This window comes from Equus asinus, chromosome 6, assembly GCF_041296235.1.
Source record: "Equus asinus isolate D_3611 breed Donkey chromosome 6, EquAss-T2T_v2, whole genome shotgun sequence".
Classification (NCBI taxonomy): Eukaryota; Metazoa; Chordata; class Mammalia; order Perissodactyla; family Equidae; genus Equus; species Equus asinus.
In genome coordinates this window covers 88,300,014-88,318,573 of record NC_091795.1, presented here as the reverse complement: position 1 = coordinate 88,318,573, position 18,560 = coordinate 88,300,014, and the positions used below count along the sequence as shown (strand labels likewise).

The 18,560-nt window shown below is 37.7% G+C and overlaps 1 protein-coding gene across 2 annotated transcripts in view; it reads right to left on the bottom strand.

The window, feature by feature from the left end:
• The window catches only part of SMC6 (structural maintenance of chromosomes 6), an 80,709-nt gene that overhangs the window by 51,732 nt on the left and 10,417 nt on the right, over positions 1-18,560 (bottom strand). For both annotated transcript variants that reach the window (XM_044771977.2, XM_014848061.3), the window contains exons 3-8: positions 16,222-16,339; positions 14,058-14,163; positions 7,431-7,567; positions 6,718-6,779; positions 3,247-3,327; positions 2,388-2,489 (exon numbers count right to left, since the gene is read on the bottom strand). In XM_044771977.2, coding sequence (XP_044627912.1) covers positions 2,388-2,489; positions 3,247-3,327; positions 6,718-6,779; positions 7,431-7,567; positions 14,058-14,163; positions 16,222-16,339 — 606 coding nt within the window. The remainder of the gene's footprint in view (positions 1-2,387; positions 2,490-3,246; positions 3,328-6,717; positions 6,780-7,430; positions 7,568-14,057; positions 14,164-16,221; positions 16,340-18,560) is intronic.

Below are 18,560 nucleotides of genomic sequence, written 5' to 3'. Positions count from 1 at the left end.
CTGAGGCCAGATTTGACTTCTGTATGCCTAACTCATACATCCAACTTCTCACTTTACGTTTCAACTTGGATGCTTTATAAGCACTTCAAAATTAATCTTTCAAAAGGGAATTCATCATCTTCCTTAAAAGAAACAAAAGGAAGAAAAGGAAAAGAAAAACTGGTTCCTTTTCCCAAGTTTCCTATCTTAATAAACTTACTCTACTGCCCAGGTCAGCTGATCTAATCTGGAGTCCGTTCAATCACCCATGATGTCTCCTCTGTCTCAGCTTTACCTTCCACGTCCCATATAAGATCTGCCCAAATCATTTCAAAGCTTTGCTCTCCATTACTACTGCCACTACCCTGGACTTACGTCCTCATCATCTCTTTGGACAATGCTAATTACCTTCTTTATTGAGCTCTCTACAGCAATTCACTCTCTTCTATAGCAAAGTACTCTATTGAAAACATACATTTAATCAAGTGATCCACTTTTATGTGTTCTAGGGCCCTTAAGTCTTACAAGGTCCTCCACAAACTGGCCTCTCATCCCTCACTCTTGTGTTCTTCACTCTAGACAATCTGACATTCTGACAGCTTTTTAAAAGTACCACATGCTCTCTGGGCTGAAACTCCAAGCAAGCTCATTTCTTGGAAAACCTTTCCTTAGTCTCACCATCCCTTGCCTGGTGTTATTCATCCTTCAATTCTCACCTTAGACATCACTTCCTTAACAACTGTACCTTTCCCACTGCCCCTGCCTTGTTCCTACCCCCCACTGCTAGTAACCTGTTAAGTGCTTTTGGACAAACCTAGTCTATAACTCCTTTAGTAGTGCTCACTACACTCAATTATTTACCACCTGCTTCCCGCCAAATAGCTAGGTCGATGACCCCAAGAATCCTGATACTTATTTGCCATTATATGGCCAAAGCACAAGGCTAGCAGGCACGTGGTAGGAACTTAATATTTGATCACTGAATGACTTCTAGTTTCTATCTTCCACACACTATTTCTTAAAGACTTAACTATTCAAACCCAGAGTTTATTTTGAGAATACAGGGCATTTAACTAAGTAGGAAAAAAGTTCTTATTAAGTGCATATTATACATAAGGAACTCTGCTACATGACATAGGGAAGTGTTTCTTAAACTTCATAACCAAAATATCTTTAACTGTCGATAAAAGTATACCATAAAGAAAGTGAGTGTTTAACCCCAAACTATCCAAAGCAAACTTCTTCAGTGTCCTGATTTAATATTTTTAAAGTAATAAATGTAACATATACTATATACATTTGTTTGAATATGCAAATATTTCCCTTCCCCAATAATAACACTGATACTCCAAGAAAGTGAGCTATGTTAACTCTGTGGTTTATAGTACCTCCTTGCACATTACCACATACCCCGGGTCTGAAAGGATTATGATGTGGGGAATAAAGATAAATATATTCAATCTTTGCTTTTTGAGTTTTCACTTGATGAACCATACAACTATAAACCTAATTTTAAATATACATTCCTCAAAAATGAAGTAAAAAGGTCAGTGTAACATCTAACAAGTTTGACTTGAGTCAATCCTTACTATAACTCTACCTCAAAAGAACAAGATAAGAAGTTGCTGACAGCTCAGCTGGTTGTGTAAAACTGACTAAAGAACAACAGAACAAGACACAGAATCAGACAAAAATTGGTGGGCCTTTATGTACTGGATGAACAGCTGAAACACAAGCCTTATGATTCTGAAGTCTCTGATTATCAGACAGAAGGTTGGATGTTCAGGAATGTGAAGAAGAAAGTACAAGAACAAAATGTAGCAGATGTAAAAACAAATTTACATAAGTCACGCTGGCTTGAGTGACTTCAAATTCAGGCAAATCTGCACAGCTGCCAAGCTCGTGAGTACTGATGTGATAGCTGCTACCAAGCTATCAGAGCTTAAAGAAAGTAACCTTCTACTAGTGCAATGAAAGAGCTACCTACCGTACTTAGTTATAAACGCATATTATGTTGATAATATCAGCTTAAGGCTTGTGCTTATTTTCCTATCGAAAGAAATATTATAGTTTTTAAAGTACTTATAGTGGGAATTAGTGATACCTACTGTGGAATCAACTGATCATATATCAAGGGATAAGTATGTTAGATACTATCCTGTCCTTTAGTTTATAGTCTAACAGAGGAAGTAAGATGTGTACATAGCCATTATTACAAAACAAAGAAGTAAAGGCTAATAAATTTCATGGATATAAAAACCACACTTCAAACACTTCAGAGAGTGCTATAAAAACGTTCTTAGTTTTAAATAGATATATAGGCATATCATTTTACAATACCATTTACCTACTAAGTACTATGGGAATCTGACTCATCTCAAAAATATTTGCGTTAAATGTTTGCAAACCTCTTCTCCTTGATTTATCTGCTCCTTTGTTCTTTCTTTTGTTTCCATAATGTATGAATAATCTTCCTTCATCTGTTCAAGTTGGGTTGCTTTCATGAAGAACTATATCAATGACAAGAAAAACACAAGCAGGAGTTTGAAAACTTCCATGGAAGTGTGAAAAAGAGAATTTGGTCTCCAAAAACTTTTAGATCACTTATGTAAAAAGACATTAAAAACACACTTAGGCAAGTACACATAAACACAAAGAACATGTCTTATTTCAGACCTAAAATTTACTTAACCTGCCAGGCTCACATCTATACGTTCATTTGCAAAAGCTCTTAAAAGCCCACGAAAGAAAACACTGCTAGTGAGACCATTTTGAAGGCTCACTTTCACTGTCCTTCCATTCTTTAAGCAAATATGAAAACAGAAAAAACATTTCTATCCTTGATCTTAGCAGATCTTAAATTCTTAGAATAAGAAATTCCAAAATCTATTCAAAGGTTATACTGTAAGTTTTAGTAGTAGTCAATTATTTTGTTAGTTTCTTGAGTTTTAAATAATTTAAGGATTACAAGTTATTATATATGCATGGTTAGTTATTTCCTTGTATTTCTCTAAAGATTAATTTTATAAAATAATAATCTACTATCTCAGAATTAAAAGCCAAAAAATTGAAGCAGGATTTACAAGAAAATTATACTTCCATTTTACTTAACAATTTCCTAAATTAGTCCTACAATACTACTTTAAATAGTGGCTTAAAAAAATACTCAACATTTATTATGTGAGCAAGAGTAATGTTCAGTATATATGCTTAATCTATTAATGTATTCTTTTTTGTTAGGTTTATATTTACTTTGGTGCTTCTTACTTTGTATTTGTCTCCCTCATTTTTAGACTGTAAGAACTGCTTGCTCATCTCTTGGGTTAAAACAGAAACCGGATTATCCACCTGAAACAAACAAAAGAAGATTATGTTTGAATACTTCATTTTAATGTGCCTTAAAGATAAATGAACTGAAATATACATTACAAGTGATCTACAGTGCCATCAAGAATGCTAAGTACTAGCAAAGGTTAGAGCATTAGGGTAAATACACAAAGACAAAGTGTTAGAAATTCTTAATGTAGAGACAATGTTTCAAAATTTCACAGTACTAAAATGAACACTCTAGCCAGTATTAAATATTCTGCCATTACATGACAGCATAAGCACAAGAACTCTCTGAAGAAGTTCTTTTATTAGAAAGTTTTCTCTTTTCATCTGTTTTATAGTCTATCACTCCTCTGCTGCTGGTTAACTATCAGACAACAGGTCAGAAAAGCCCCAGCATGGGGGCAGCTGACTTGGGGTCTTATTTGGGCTCTGTCTCTAACATCTTAGGTAGCCTTAGGCAAGTTACTTTTTCTCTCCAACTAAATACAAAAAGTCCAACTCGGTTATTTCTAATCACTATTATGATAAGTATTGTTTATTTTTCTTACAGCACGTCTTCAGATTTCCCATTTCTCATTATTTCTTCATGAGGATATTGTAAAACAAATGGAAATACTGAGTCACTTCTATCTTTTGGAGCGAGAGTCATTTTAAATAAGCCATTGCTTGAGTTAAACTACCTTTGGTTAACAAGTTAAAAGTATAGTTAATATAACAGCAAAGTACAGTAGCACTTTACAGTTGAAAAAGCTTTTTTAAAAAGTATAACTTGCTTCAAAAAGATTCAGGGTTGTTACTCAATTACATCTTTGGTGTTAATAACAAAGTAATTTACATGTTAAAAAATAATCCCATTTGTAAATTAGAGAATATGTAGGACCATTAGAAATGAAAAACATTTTAAACTGCTTCATTTTACCATTTGTAAAATACCAAATGTACTTTGTTAGTATACCAAGGGTTAAAACATTCCTCAAAAAGAAAAATTTGGGGCCGGCCTGGTGGCGCAGCTAAGTGCACACGTTCCGCTTCTGGGCGGCCCGGGATTTCCTGGTTGGATCCCGGGTGCGGACATTGCACTGCTTGGCACGCCATGCTGTGGTAGGCGTCCCACATATAAAGTGGAGGAAGATCGGCACGGATGTTAGCTCAGGGCCAGGCTTCCTCAGCAAAAAAAAAAAAGAGGACTGCCAGTAGTTAGCTCAGGGCTAATCTTCCAAAAAAAAAAAGAAAGATTTGGGGTCTTTTCTTGTAAGCTAAAAAACATTCATGCATTAGAAAGAAACTTCTACATATCACATTTTTCTTATGATATAGGTAAACCACACTCTGATTGCCACATATTTTTTACAAGCCCTGCCCTATACCTTAATTTCACACTGTATCTGACTTCTTAAAAGTAAGACCTAACGCACTAGCTTTAATACAGACATTTTACCACCAACTTTGAATTAACAGCTTCACCAGTTTTCACTGTTTCTTCTACATCCTTTTGAATGTTTCTGAAATGGGGTTCCTAGTTCCTACACTACTCTAGGGATTATTTAAGAATCTTGCAGCTTTACCTGCCAAAACTGTGGAGCAAGCACAAAAAGGTTAAACTTCAGAGAAGGGATGAGAAGCAGAGGCATGGAGGCACAAATATAATCAGGGACTTAAAGACATTAAATACTCTCCGCCCTCCTGGTTATTTCGACCAGCACTGTCCAATGGAAATATAATGCAAGCCACACATACAATTTTAAATCTTGCAGTAGCTACATTAAAAATGTAAAAACAGTTAAAATTAATTTTAATAATATATTTTAGTCTAATTTATGTAAAATATTATCATTTTAACATATAATCAATATAAGAAATTGACTTATTCCTTTGCATTAAGTCTTCAAAATCTGGTGTGTATTTCACACTACAGCACATCTCAATTCGGACAACCCCAATTTCTAGTGCTTAATATCCATTTGTGGCTAGTGGCTACTGTACTGTTAAGTGCAGCTCTAGACCTTCTGTATTTTGATCAATGAACCTGAACCTTTAGTTAACTGAATCATGCAGGAAAAGGACTAAAGGAGCTGTGATAACAATCCTCAAATATTTCAACTATAAGCATGTTTCACATTCTCCAAGGAAATGGTAGCTTAGAGAAACAGGTTTTATTCACCTTTCCACATAATGAAAACTTTCTAATACACCTGGCCACAGAAGGAATGAGAAGCCTCAGGCAGAGGTGATTTTCCCACCTCTATCCACTCAAGCATCCACTGAAGGAATACCGGGTGCAGATTCCACACAGGGTAAGGATGGAGGATGCTAACTATACTGGATGCCCTCAAGATTCTCCCAACACCTATGATTCTGTAAACTCTGACTTTTAGTTTTCCTGATTTTCCATAACAAATTGTCCTGTGTTCTAGTCTCAAATTTATTTGCTGTGTCTGCTTTTCTCCAGATTTTAATAATTATCTTTCTAAACCTATGTTGCCTTCTATGCAAGCCACTAGCCACACGTGGCTTTTTATACTTAAGTAAAATTAAATAAATGCATTTCTCAGTCACACACACCACACATGGCCAGTGGCTACACAATCAGATAGCATACTACAGAATATTTCTAGCATCACAGAAAGTTTTTCTGGAGAGCTTTGTTTTACACCAAACTGGAAAAGGGACCCAGACTCATAATTCTTTTCCCCTGGTGACTAGTCTTGGTGTTCTCAATCCTAGAATAAGGCAGGGTGGTACAATGGAAAGAGCGCTAGAGTGGAACAGGCAGGCCTAGGTCCCAATCCAGGCTCCACCAGTAACCACACCTAGAAAACCTTAAGCACAAATTTAACTTTTTCTAGCTCCCAGTTGCTCACCTGCAAAATAAAGGGTCTGGATTAGATGACCTCTAAAGACAATTCCAGTGCTAATGTGACAGGGTTATACATGCCCTATATCCAATTTTCAGTCAAAATACCTTAGCAGAAAGAATTCAAGCCTTGTCTCCTACAAGGTATCATCAATAACTCCAATATACATAAAGAAATGCTTTATCTTTCTAGAATAAACTTCCTTTCTACAAGAATTTAGTAACTGAGTTTAGGGAACTGTGATACTATTCCGACTAGGACAGCAGAAAGCAAAGAAACTTTACATCCTTATTAACATAAATTTTAGTACATACCAGTATAGACCAGATGTTCTTGACTGCTTTATCAAATTAAAGATATTATATTACATACTGAAAATTCCTGGTGAATTTGCAAATTTTAAGGAACTTTGCTAACAACAGTTATACATGTTCTTCCTGTGGTCAATATACTTATCTGAAGCCATTTTAATTCTTTCTACACCCCAAGTGAAATCAGAAAAAAAGTAACCAGTGCATGAATTAATCTAAAGCACAAATTTAGCGATTACCTGTATGTTAAAATGATCAAGAATTGCAATCAGCTCTTCTTTCCTAGTGGAAACCACGGTGCCTAGTATGAGAAACACATAAAATGACCAGATTGTTTCTAGGGCAATAATATAGAAAAAAAAATGAGCAATTACTTATAAATACAAATATTAATTACTTTTCATTAGGTCATCAAGACAGGCACCATTGAACACACATATCTGAATGAACTGGGGTGATGCACCCATCACGGCACAAGGACAGAGGAGGAAGAAGCACCAGATGCAGGGATAGTACTTCTCTTCTCACAGCTAAACCTTTTCTCCTCCTCCTCCTCTAGCTGTTTAGTAACGCTTAACACTCATCTCCTCTTCCTTTATGTCCTTTCCCACCTTTTGCTAAGCATCTCTTTCCACATGCAATAGAAACTAAAGGGGTGAAAGGAGGTCTGCAGGTGAGAACAAAATGGCATAGCCTGTTTCAAACGGACCCAAATCCTGCTAATCATGGTTTTGCTGTAGAATGTCCTGTGGTAAAACAACTATGTGTAATACATGCATGTACATACACATTCGTATGAACATACACATGCAACCAACCAATCATCTTACAAGAAAGAAGTGTCAAGAAAGTGGGAAGAAGTGCCTTTTCAATGAATAATAGCACAATTACTTAACTCTTTTTTAATGGGATATTTACTAATAACTTATATGAAAAGAAATTCATAACAAACCTGTTTCACTTTTTAGTTTATAAGATCGACTTCCATCCATGCTGATGTGTTGTTGCACAATTATAGAGTTACCGTACACATGTGCTTTATAGGCATCATCTCCTCTATTCCTTAACGTTATTGAGATATCTGCTGAGCTAAAGCAATAAGGTTAAGTCACATGAAGGTACAGTGCAATTACAATACTAGGTTCCTATATTTTAAAAAGACCCCAAGTAATCTGGCTAATTCATTTGAAAATTAGCTTTACACCAGCCGTCGATGGCAGATTGGCTACTACAGGATAATGATAAAGATATCAAGCCTAACAAAAAAAATAAAGTTGACAATAAGAGATGCTTTATAAAAAATAATTAGGGCCTGGCTCGGTGGTGTGGTGGTTACGTTTGCGTGCTTCGGCAGCCTGGGGTTCACAGGTTTGGATCCCGGGCACAGACCTACACACTGCTCCTCAAGCCATGCTGTGGTGGCATCCCACATATAAAATAGAGGAAGACTAGCACAGATGTCAGCTCAGGGACAATCTTTCCTCAAGCAAAAAGAAGACGATTGGCAACGGATGTTAGCTCAGCGCCAATCTTACTCATGAAAAAAGAAAAAAGTTACTATTCTATCGACAATAGAAATACCACATTTGTACAAAAACAGTTTAAGTTTTGGTTGTTTCAAATCATGTACATAAGTTATACATTTTCCGATAAGCAATGTGTAATCGGTATTATAATACCTACTCTAAATTACAAGATAAGGCACTATACTGACAGCAAGCCTTTAAGAATAATGAAGAATTATGGTGAAGTAACATTTTCTAAGTGAATTAGAATCAAAGGAAATAACTTAATTTTTCAATTACTTAGCAATAAAAAGATCAGAGGATTTGATATCAAGAAATGTAAACTGAAGCCCAAAATTTCTTAAAGTTTATTGGTATTACAAAAGAATTATTTTTAAAGTTTTAAAGAAGTTTAAAGCATTTATAGTCATGCATATTTTAACATATTATAGAGAGGAAAAAATCAACCTTTGTTTATTTTTCTACTCTAACTCTGTTAAAATAAGACTTGGTAGAAAAACAAAGAAAAGATGCTAATGAAGTGCATTAATGAATATATATTTATAATTTCCTTAAACATAAAAGCAGACAATATTTTTTCTGGTTCAGATGAACATCTGCCAAACTGCTAAAGTCCTCAAATGCAAAATTACTTTACTTGGTAATTAAATGAAATCTTTAATAGAACATGCTTGTTTTTGTGAATTTGTAATGATACTCCAAAATTGTTCCCATTGCAAGAAATGTAGGAAAAAATACTCAAGATGAACTTCCCTGTAAACTGATATTACAGCAGACACACTGAAGGCTTTGCTCAGCTCTTGCTCCTCTACCCTTTTCTTTGTAAGCGTCCTGGCAGAAAGAGGGCTTAGCAGCCATATCAGTCCCCCTCCTCTCCTCCAGCGATTGAGCTAAATAGAGAAATCTGACACTAACTGGGCCAGATTCTCTCCTTTAAAAATCCAAATTTAGAAAAGCTGGTAAAATTCAAATAAAGTCTGTAGTTTAATTAATAATATTATAACAATGTTAATTGAAAAGTTTTGTTAAAAGTACTTTATTTAAGTTATTTGGGTTGTCAAAATTAATGAAAACTGGGTGAAGGGTGTGAAAGAAACTGTAATATCTTTGCAACACTTCTGTAAATCTAAAATTACTTCAAAATGAAACATTTTTAAAACAAATCCAAAGTAAGACACAACCAAGTGGAAAAATGGAAATTCCTTGGAGCCTGGAAAAAGTTATGAGGCCTCTGGGACTAGAGAAACCAATTTGGGGTATTATACTCTGATGAGCAAGTAAAGTAGAAAGTCTGCAGAGACTACAGAGAGAAGCAGGAGCACAGAACAGATAAGCTCTTGAGAAGCCAATGAAACAGACTGATAGGGACACACCCCCACAGATACTGGCAGTGAATCAGAGACAAAGAGAACACCAGAGCACTTCCTTACACGCACACCCCACAGACTAAGACAGTAAGACAAATGCCTGCACACACAAAGACCTAGACTAACAAGGACTCGGCTAAATAAAAAGCAAGAGCACATATAACCCAGAGGCAGCGAGAGAGAGAAACACATTCACACACCCACACACTTGTCAGCAGGAGAGAGGGAGGAGAGCTCAACACAGAAGTACAGCCCACTACGTAGGGAGGGTCAGGGCGGTGGGGTAGAGCAAGAGTTGCAGCACGGACTGAAGGAAGGGAGAGGGAGAAAGAGGCCTAGACACAAAGACACACAGAGAAAGCCAGAGACACACACAAAAAGACCCAGACAAAGAAGATCCTTGGTTCTGAGGTCTCTCAGTCCTGCTCACTCACGAGACTGAATTGTTCTTCCTCCCCGCAGCTTCTGAGATATAGATCCCTGCGTCTACGATGAATCTCCTTCTCTAAAGCTACCCTGACTGGGTCGGTGTGTGTGTTTTTTTAATCAGAAATCCCTAATTAAGACAGATATGCACCTGAAAAGTTATGATTAACAGGATTTTTAAAAGCTTCCCGAGCTGATTCAAATGAACAGTCAAGTTTGAAAACCATGAACTAAAGTATGATAGGGGAGGGGCAGCTGACCTGCAACATGGAGTAAAAATATTTTATTTCGTCAGCTAGTGTGATTACCTAGTATTACGTGAATGTACCTCATGAAGACATTTTAAAAATAAAATGAGGGGCTGGTTGTGTGTCCTAGCAGTTAAGTTCAGCGTGCTCCACATCAGTGGCCCAGGTTCAGTTCCCCGGGTGCAGACCTACACCACTTGTTGGCAGCCATGCTGTGGCGGCAACCCACATACAAAATAGAGGAAGACTGGCACAGATGTTAGCTCAGGGCAAATCTTCCTCAGAAAAAAAAAATAAATAAAACAAAATAAAATGACTACAAATATTTGCTTTCTGAATTATCAAACATCTCTCTTCATTAACAAACATCTACTTTATTATTTTCACTCCTAGCTACTCCTTGCATTTGAAAGCTATCTTTAATACTGTGAGAACTTTGGAGGCACTGGTATCCTGTTGCTATATGAATTTAACAAATATAAGAAAGGCAAGTTATTCAAAAAATTAAGCCTTAAGAAAAAAACCTTATAATAACTGCTCAAAAAACCTGTACAAGGAGACAGGGACAAGTGATCTGGGCACTAACTGCTGTCTGCCCACCATAGTGATGTGGCTGATGCTCAATTTGGGTCAAGAGTCACAGAGTCCAACACCTATAAATCCAGGAGACCCTTAAGTGAAAAGAGAGACTATCAGTGAGGGTTCTTTCAGAATGACAACACAAACAAGCAAGGCCACAGTAAGAATTTGGCTTCTTTCTAAACTCTGGAAAAACCTATCTGCACAGAGATACCTGGCAGCAGCACACACTAAGGGGAACGAGAAACAAGGAAAGGGCCATGTAAAAATATGATGCAGTGCTCCTTCTCTGGGTAGCCAGCTCACCTGCAGTAAGTTCTGTAACCTGAACTAAATAAACCAGGAATGTACAGCAGGAGTATGAGTTTTCACTCCTCCATAACTCACTCCCGATGCCCAGCTGATGTTAAAAACAGGACTGGTGCAAAGATCCCGATGCCACCAGGGTCTGTCTTAGAAAGGCTGAGAGAGGGAACTGTGAGCTGAACATGTTCAAGAAGAACCTGAATAGTTAGGAGCGTGAGACCTTGGGTCACTGAGAGAGGTTTTCATGGGAGGAGATACATTAGGAGAATTCATTCACTGTCTCCGTATCACTGGAAAGGATTAGTGGATAATCAGAGGGCTGAGCCAAAGGTAAAGTGTCTCAAGGCACAGCTCTCGGCTTCTCCAAACCATATTAGGTAAGCATCTCTAAGGCTAGCTGAAACCCCCACAAAGGCAGCCCAAAGATCAGGTGTCACAAACGGGGAGTGTAATGTTTGATATGGAGGCAAGGGGAGAGTCCTTGACTACCTCAAATCTGTGCCAGACTGACAGACATTCTTCAGGCAAATTGGGATAGCCACATAGATTTTAGATGCAGAATGGACTAATAGAAGTGCAAAACTTAATGAACGGCTTCAGTAAAAAAGTGATGACAGAATGAGAGACTATAAAGTAAGGAGAATTTTATAGATACTAAATGTTTTAAATGAGGAATAAGACGACAAGAGGAATAGTAATAGGTTTAGAAAAGCTGTCTGTAGCTACTTTTTCAGACAAGGTCAGTAAAAAGGAAACTGAGCTTAGGTTAAAGCTTTTAACTTTAATTGTTTAAAATATATTGATGTTCCTATCTACAGGCAACTGTGTCCTTAAAAGTTGGTGATTTGTGTATGCTAGCCTTTTTCTTTCTTGCTTTCTTTTCTTTAATAGTATTTCAAGGACAAGTCTCAGAAAGAAGTTTCTGCTTTGGTCCAGGTACTTCCCAGAGGAAAAAAATAAAAAATATTTAATCAAGACATAAAACATTTAATGGTAAAGAAAAAACAATTTCTTCCTGAAGTGTCTATTTGAAAGATCAATGTGTTATCTGGCTAGGTAGACTAGGTGATTGTTTGGACAACTAAGAAAAGTATAGTTAAGTATAATGCAGTGAAACAGAGTTGGGACCATTAACTTAAAAATGGTAAAGTAACTAACTTTTTTTTTTTTAAAGATTTTATTTATTTTTTCCTTTTTCTCCCCAAAGCCCCCCGGTACATAGTTGTGTATTCTTCGTTGTGGGTTCTTCTAGTTGTGGCATGTGGGACGCTGCCTCAGCGTGGTCTGATGAGCAGTGCCATGTCCGCGCCCAGGATTCGAACTAACGAAACACTGGGCCGCCTGCAGCGGAGCGCGCGAACTTAACCACTCGGCCACAGCGCCAGCCCCCATAAAGTAACTAACTTTTGACTTCAGACATAATTTTGTTTGGAGACTGGGGGGGAGAAAATTTTGCTGGGCTGAGGCCCAAATAAGATAAGTAGAGACAGAAAATATGCTGGAGAACTGTTACCAAATAGTTCTTCTCCAAGGCCACAGAGCATGGGAAACGATTTTCTGTGTACTTTTCCCCCCTTCTCCTGAGTCAACTTGGAACCCGGCTTAGGATTCCTAAGGTTTCTGAAAGACACATAAGAAAGCTTCAATCCTGATTCACAGCCCATTCCCATTCTATTTTTTAGTAATAAAATGGGAGAAGTTAAATGGATATAACACTGAGTAGAAGGAAAGTCTATTATATGAAAAAAAAGTTATCACTCTTAATTACCAAAGTTCCAGAAGCACTGGGTATGCAAGGGAGGAACGTGCAGTGTGAGTAGCCTCACTCTGGGAGCTAGTATGACAGAGTTTGGGACATCTAGTTGTTATGAGAAACAAGATTACCCTTCAGAGTTATCTGAGGCAGTATGAAAAAGAATAAGGGGGCCGGCCCAGTGGCGCAGAGGTTAAGTTTGCACATTATGCTTCTCAGCGGCCCGGGGTTTGCCAGTTCAGATCCTGGGTGGAGACATGGCACAGCTTGGCAAAAAAAGCCATGCTGTGGTAGGCATCCCATGTATATAACAGAGGAAGATGGGCATGGATGTTAGCTCAGGACCAGGCTTCCTCAGCAAAAAGAGGAAGATTGGCAGTAGTTAGCTCAGGTCTAATCTTCCTCAAAAAAAAAAAGAATAAGGAGCCTGCTCTGATGGCCTAGTGGTTAAGGTTTGGTGCACTCTGCTTCAGCAGCCTGGGTTTGGTTCCCTGGTGAGGAACCACACCATTCATCTGTCAGCAGCCACGCTATGCCGATGGCTCACACAGAAGAACTAGAAGGACTTACAACTACATACTGGGGGCTTTGGAGAGGAAAAAAAAAAAAGAGGAAGATTGGCAACAGATGTTAGCTCAGGGCAAATTTTTCCCAGCAACAACAACAACAAAAAGAACAAGGGGATCAGTCTGAAAAGAGCTCCTAATGGGCAAAAGGCCATCAATCTATGATGATGCAAATTGTGTAATTAATATATAGTTATGTGAATGCAAGCTATAACAAAAAGAAATATAAACATAAAGCCAAAGACCATTCACCAAGGGTCAAGAAGGATCACAAATAGACTTGTAACTGGTCCTCAAATCAAACTCATTGGCAAACCACCTTGGTAAAGGATACAAAATCAGAGACAAAGAGTGGACTACTTTCTGGAATTCTCAAAGGGCAGGAGGCAGAAGATCTGCACAGGGACACCTTGGCCAGCCACTGACTCTGCTTTCACCTGTGTTGTATCAATGCAGACGTGCTGACACTTAGTTTGGGTCAAGAGCCAGGAAAGTCCAATGTTTATAAATAGTCCTTTAAACAAGTTCAGAGGTTTATCACTGCTTGTTCTTTCAGAAAGGTAACAGAAACAAGAGTGTAAGTGGGCAGCAACAGGTCAATACCTGACACAAGCTCTCTGGAAAGGATAACAGGCAACAGTGGGCCATGCTGGTGACAGGTGGCAAGAGAAAGGAATGAAAATGTATGATACTCTGTCCCAGTGCTGGGAAGCCAGTTCATTTCCTCTAATGTCTACACGAATTGGGACTCTAAGTAGCTGCTTCTTATTAAAGAACTGAAAAATACAAGTAGAAAGCAAACACTTACTTCTGTCCATCTTTCACAAAACCTTTTAAAGAAGATCCTCTATTAGTAGCAACTGCTTTTCCACCAAGGCCAACTATGAGAGCTGTGAGTACTGCACTCTTCCCACCTAAAGAAACAGGTGTTGAAGAAACCACATTCATTAGAGAGAGAAAAGAAAAGGCTAACTCCTATAATTTGACGTAAAAAGATTTTTGAATGAAAATGTGAATTAGTCTAACCCTGAAATAAACTTCAGTGATAATTCCCTTGCAGCACCAAAGCAGGAAACTTATAAAAAATGCTGTATATATCGTGAAATATTTAGCTGCTGCTATTAGAAAAAAATTAGCATATTTCAGGAATAAGTTTTGCCGCTAACAAGGAAATGGAAAAAATGGTTGATACCTTTCAAACCTAAAACTCTCATCCGAGCCCATCAGCCTGTTAAATAAATTTACCTTTCTAATTACACATATGTACTTAATTCATCTAATTTTTATTACACTCTAATTTAATTACAATTTACTTTTACATAAATTCTCAGAAGTCAGAAACTATTTTTAACACCCCTTGAATGCAAGCTCCACAGGGACAGGAACGTTGCCTTTTTTATCGCTGTATCTCCCATATCAACCCATAATAGGCACTCACATATTTGTTGAAGAAATAAATGAACTTAAATACGAAAAAATTATCAGTCATAAAGACAGATGTTTGTATGTAATATTTTGACCATTATTCCTAATTTGAATATTATTCATTTGCTAGCTCTTTGAAAACTGTGCTTCTTTTCACCCTGACAGACATAAAATATCACAAGCTGAAACTCCAAAGTCTATAACAATTACTTAGAATATGGTAACTATTTTCTGAACTCCACAATCAACCGATTCAATCAACTCTTATAAGCCCAGCATCTTCCGCACTATATCCCAAATTAAGCAAAACACCACTGGCTAACTCCATTTAGTTCCTGGAATGTCTTTCAAGTCCCTATCCTCTCTCCTTTTCCTTCATTTCCAAATTCCCTGCCTCTACTACTTGTTATTAAGTTTTAATAACAAAAGCACCTTTTCAAAAGTTAAAAAAGAAAAGACCTAACTGCAGAACCCACCATTCTTTACTTTTTGTCCCATGTGACCTCCCTGTAGCACTCATCCCTTTGTCCATTCTCTCCTTGAAAACACTTTCCTCTTGATTGAATATAGAGCAGGGAAAACAAAGAACAACAACTAAACAGACTGGAGCTCCACATAGCCAGTTTTGCATTCTAGCACTGTCAAAGTTGTAGACTCTGGCAAGCCTTCTCTCCCAGTGGACTGGTCCAGTCAAGCTGTCAGCAGCTCAAGCCTCGCTCCTCTATCACAAGAGCTGCCTAACTGGTCTTTCCAACTCCTGTCTTCCCCCTTCTAATCCATTCTCTCCAATGTGACCAGTTGGTTTCATAAATCTCAACCCTGTCATCACTTTACTCAAAAACTTTAATGAGTTCCCCAGTGACTTCTGAATAAAACCCCAAAATCTTTATCACGGCATTCTAGATCCTCAAGAATATAAGCCACAACACAATTTTCCAGTGTCAGCTTCTGCCCCTCCTACCATGTGTAAGATAAAGCCATATAAGGTAGTTCACCACTCTCCATACACATCTACTTCTACCCCTCCAAACCTCTGGTGAGGAGCAGTCTTTGCCTGGAACATCTCAGCTGCTTCTCCTCCAAGGGGACCTAAAGAATCTAGAATTTTCATTCAAGCATCAAACAAATACCATCTCCTCTTAAAGCTTTCACTGGCCCAACAGTGAGAAGTAGTTTCATTCGTGTTTGGATTCCCCTGGCACTTTATTCATGCTCTATTACAACATTTCATGGATGTAAGACACAGGGCTGCCTCAATCACAAGGAGGACAGCTTTTCCACTCTTCTGTGGATGAATTCCAAGGTAAATGGATTCAAAAGAATAAGCAGGAAATGTTTGTCTCTGCTGCATAAATAACAAACCCAGAGTTAACTTATTATTTTCTTAAAGTATAGACTGGAAGCAAATACTAAAAATATTCATGACCACAAGTTATAGATCTAAAACTTGGATTTATAAGCACTAATAGTCACCTGTTTAAAAAAGTTAATGCATTCTAATCTCAAAGCACTACTCAAAGAAAAATAAGCGGTGCAAAAGCACTTACTTCCATTGTTGCCAACAACAAAGTTGACATTAGAACCAAATTTAAAGGGTCCAAGCATCGAATGACACATGAAGTTTCTTAGCTGAATACTCTCAATTATTCCAACTTCTGCTGCAGTCTATTAACAAAAAACAATGAAAGAAAACAATCAATTTGTCTAATTCACTCAGTATAATCAAGCATTTGCTGGCAGGAGAAAGACCGGCAGTGTTACCAATGAAAGAAATTACAGAAAGTGAATAATATTAACTTCAATCAATGAGTCAGATGAAATTAGACAGGAACCTTATATGAGTAACCACTCATTCTAAAGTCCTTAAAGGGTCTAATAAGCGTATCACAAGGTTTCTTAAAACAGACAATACTAACATTTGAGTCAGAAAATTTTTTGTTGGAGGGGGTTGTCTTATGCATTGTGAGCTGTTTAACAGTAAACCCAGCCTCTACCCATTAGACACAGGTATAACACAACCATTTCCCGGCTGTGACAATCAAAAACATACCCAGACATTGCTAAATGTCCCCTGGGGGACAAGATCCCCCCTGGTGTAGTAAAACTTCAAAAGATGACAATCCAGCCATGGTTTGAGCACTGAATTTGCTACAGACAATTCAAAGAGTAGAGCACACGTTCTTAAAAGGTAAAACCTGCTTTTCTTGTGATTTGCTATGTCTGTCACTTGTTATAATTGTGTGACTTTGGCAACGTATAAAGAATATATGATTTCAGGGCCAGCCCCATGGTCGAGTGTTAAGTTCATGCGTTCCGCTTCAGCAGCTCAGGGTTTTGCCAGCTGACATCCTGGGCACAGACATGGCCCAGCTCATCAGGCCATGCTGACGCGGCATCCCACATGGTACAACCAGAGGCATTCACAACTAGAACATACAACTATGTACTGGGGGGCTTTGAGGAGAAGAAGGAATAAAAAGGAAAAAGAAGATTGGCAACAGGGTTTAGCTCAGGTGCCAATCTTCTAAAAAAAAAAAAAGAATATATGGTTTTTAAATCTGCGAATCAGAAATAATTAGCATACACCAGGATTAAATTAGAGAAGGTTTATACATGTTTTAATCATGAATTTGGGACACAGTGATCACACTTTGCAGTTAGAAATACCAAAATAAATCAACCATATTTTACCAAACCTCCCAATTTTTTTGAAGAATGAACAATGTTTTCAGCTTTTTTAATAGTTTCTTTAAAAACTCCCTGACTCCCTTCTTCTAGATAGTATCTTATTAAAAAGCAGAAAATATTCATATCTTTGTATGGTTAGAATACCAGAAATCACAGTTGAAGACTTTTAAAAATAAATTTTTATTTTGATCTAATTGTAGATTCAGGTATAGTTTTAAGAAATAATACAGGGAGATCTTGTGACTCCTTTACCCAGCTTCTGCCCATGGTAACATCTTGAAAACTGTAGTACAACATCACAATGAGGATACTGACACTGATACAGTCAAGACACAGGACATCCATCAGCACAAGTATCCCTCATGTTGCCCCTTCATAGTCACATCCACCCAATCCACCCAATCCACCCCCTCCTTAATCCCTGGCCCACTAATTTGTTCTCCATTTCAGGAATGTTATATAGGGGGCTGACCCCGTGGCTTAGTGGTTAAACCCAGAGCACTCCACCATGGCAGCCCAGGTTCACACGTTTGGATCCTGGGTGTGGACCTACACACCACTAGTCAAGTCATGCTGTGGAGCCATCCCACATACAAAACAGAGGAAGACTGGGACAGATATTAGTTCAGGGCTAATCTTCCTCAAGCAAAAAAAAAAAAAGAATGTTATATAAATGGAATCATACAGAATGTAACCTTTTGAGATTAGCTTTTTTCATTCAGCCTAATTGTCTATTGTTGCCTGTATCAGTTGTTCACTGGTTTTTTACTGCTGAGTAGTATTCCATGGACGGATGTACCACAGTATGTTTAACCATTCACTCACTGAATGACACCTGGGTTGTTTCAGTTTGGGGCTAATACAAATAAAACTGCTATAAACATTTATGTATAGATTTTTGTGTGAAGATAAATCTTGCTCTCTCTGGGACAAATGTTGGGTTACAACGTAGGTAGCTGCATGTTAAATTTTTTAAAGAAACTGCCAAACCATTTCCCATAGCCAGCTGTATCATTTTACATTCCACCAGCAATATATGAATATTCCAGTATCTCTGCACCCTTGCCAGCATTTGGTATTGTCACTGCTTTTTTCATTTTAGCCATTCTGATGAGTGTGTAATAATATCTCATTGTGGTCTTAATTTGCATTTCCCTGATGAAGAATGATGCTGAACATCATGCCATGTGTTTATCTG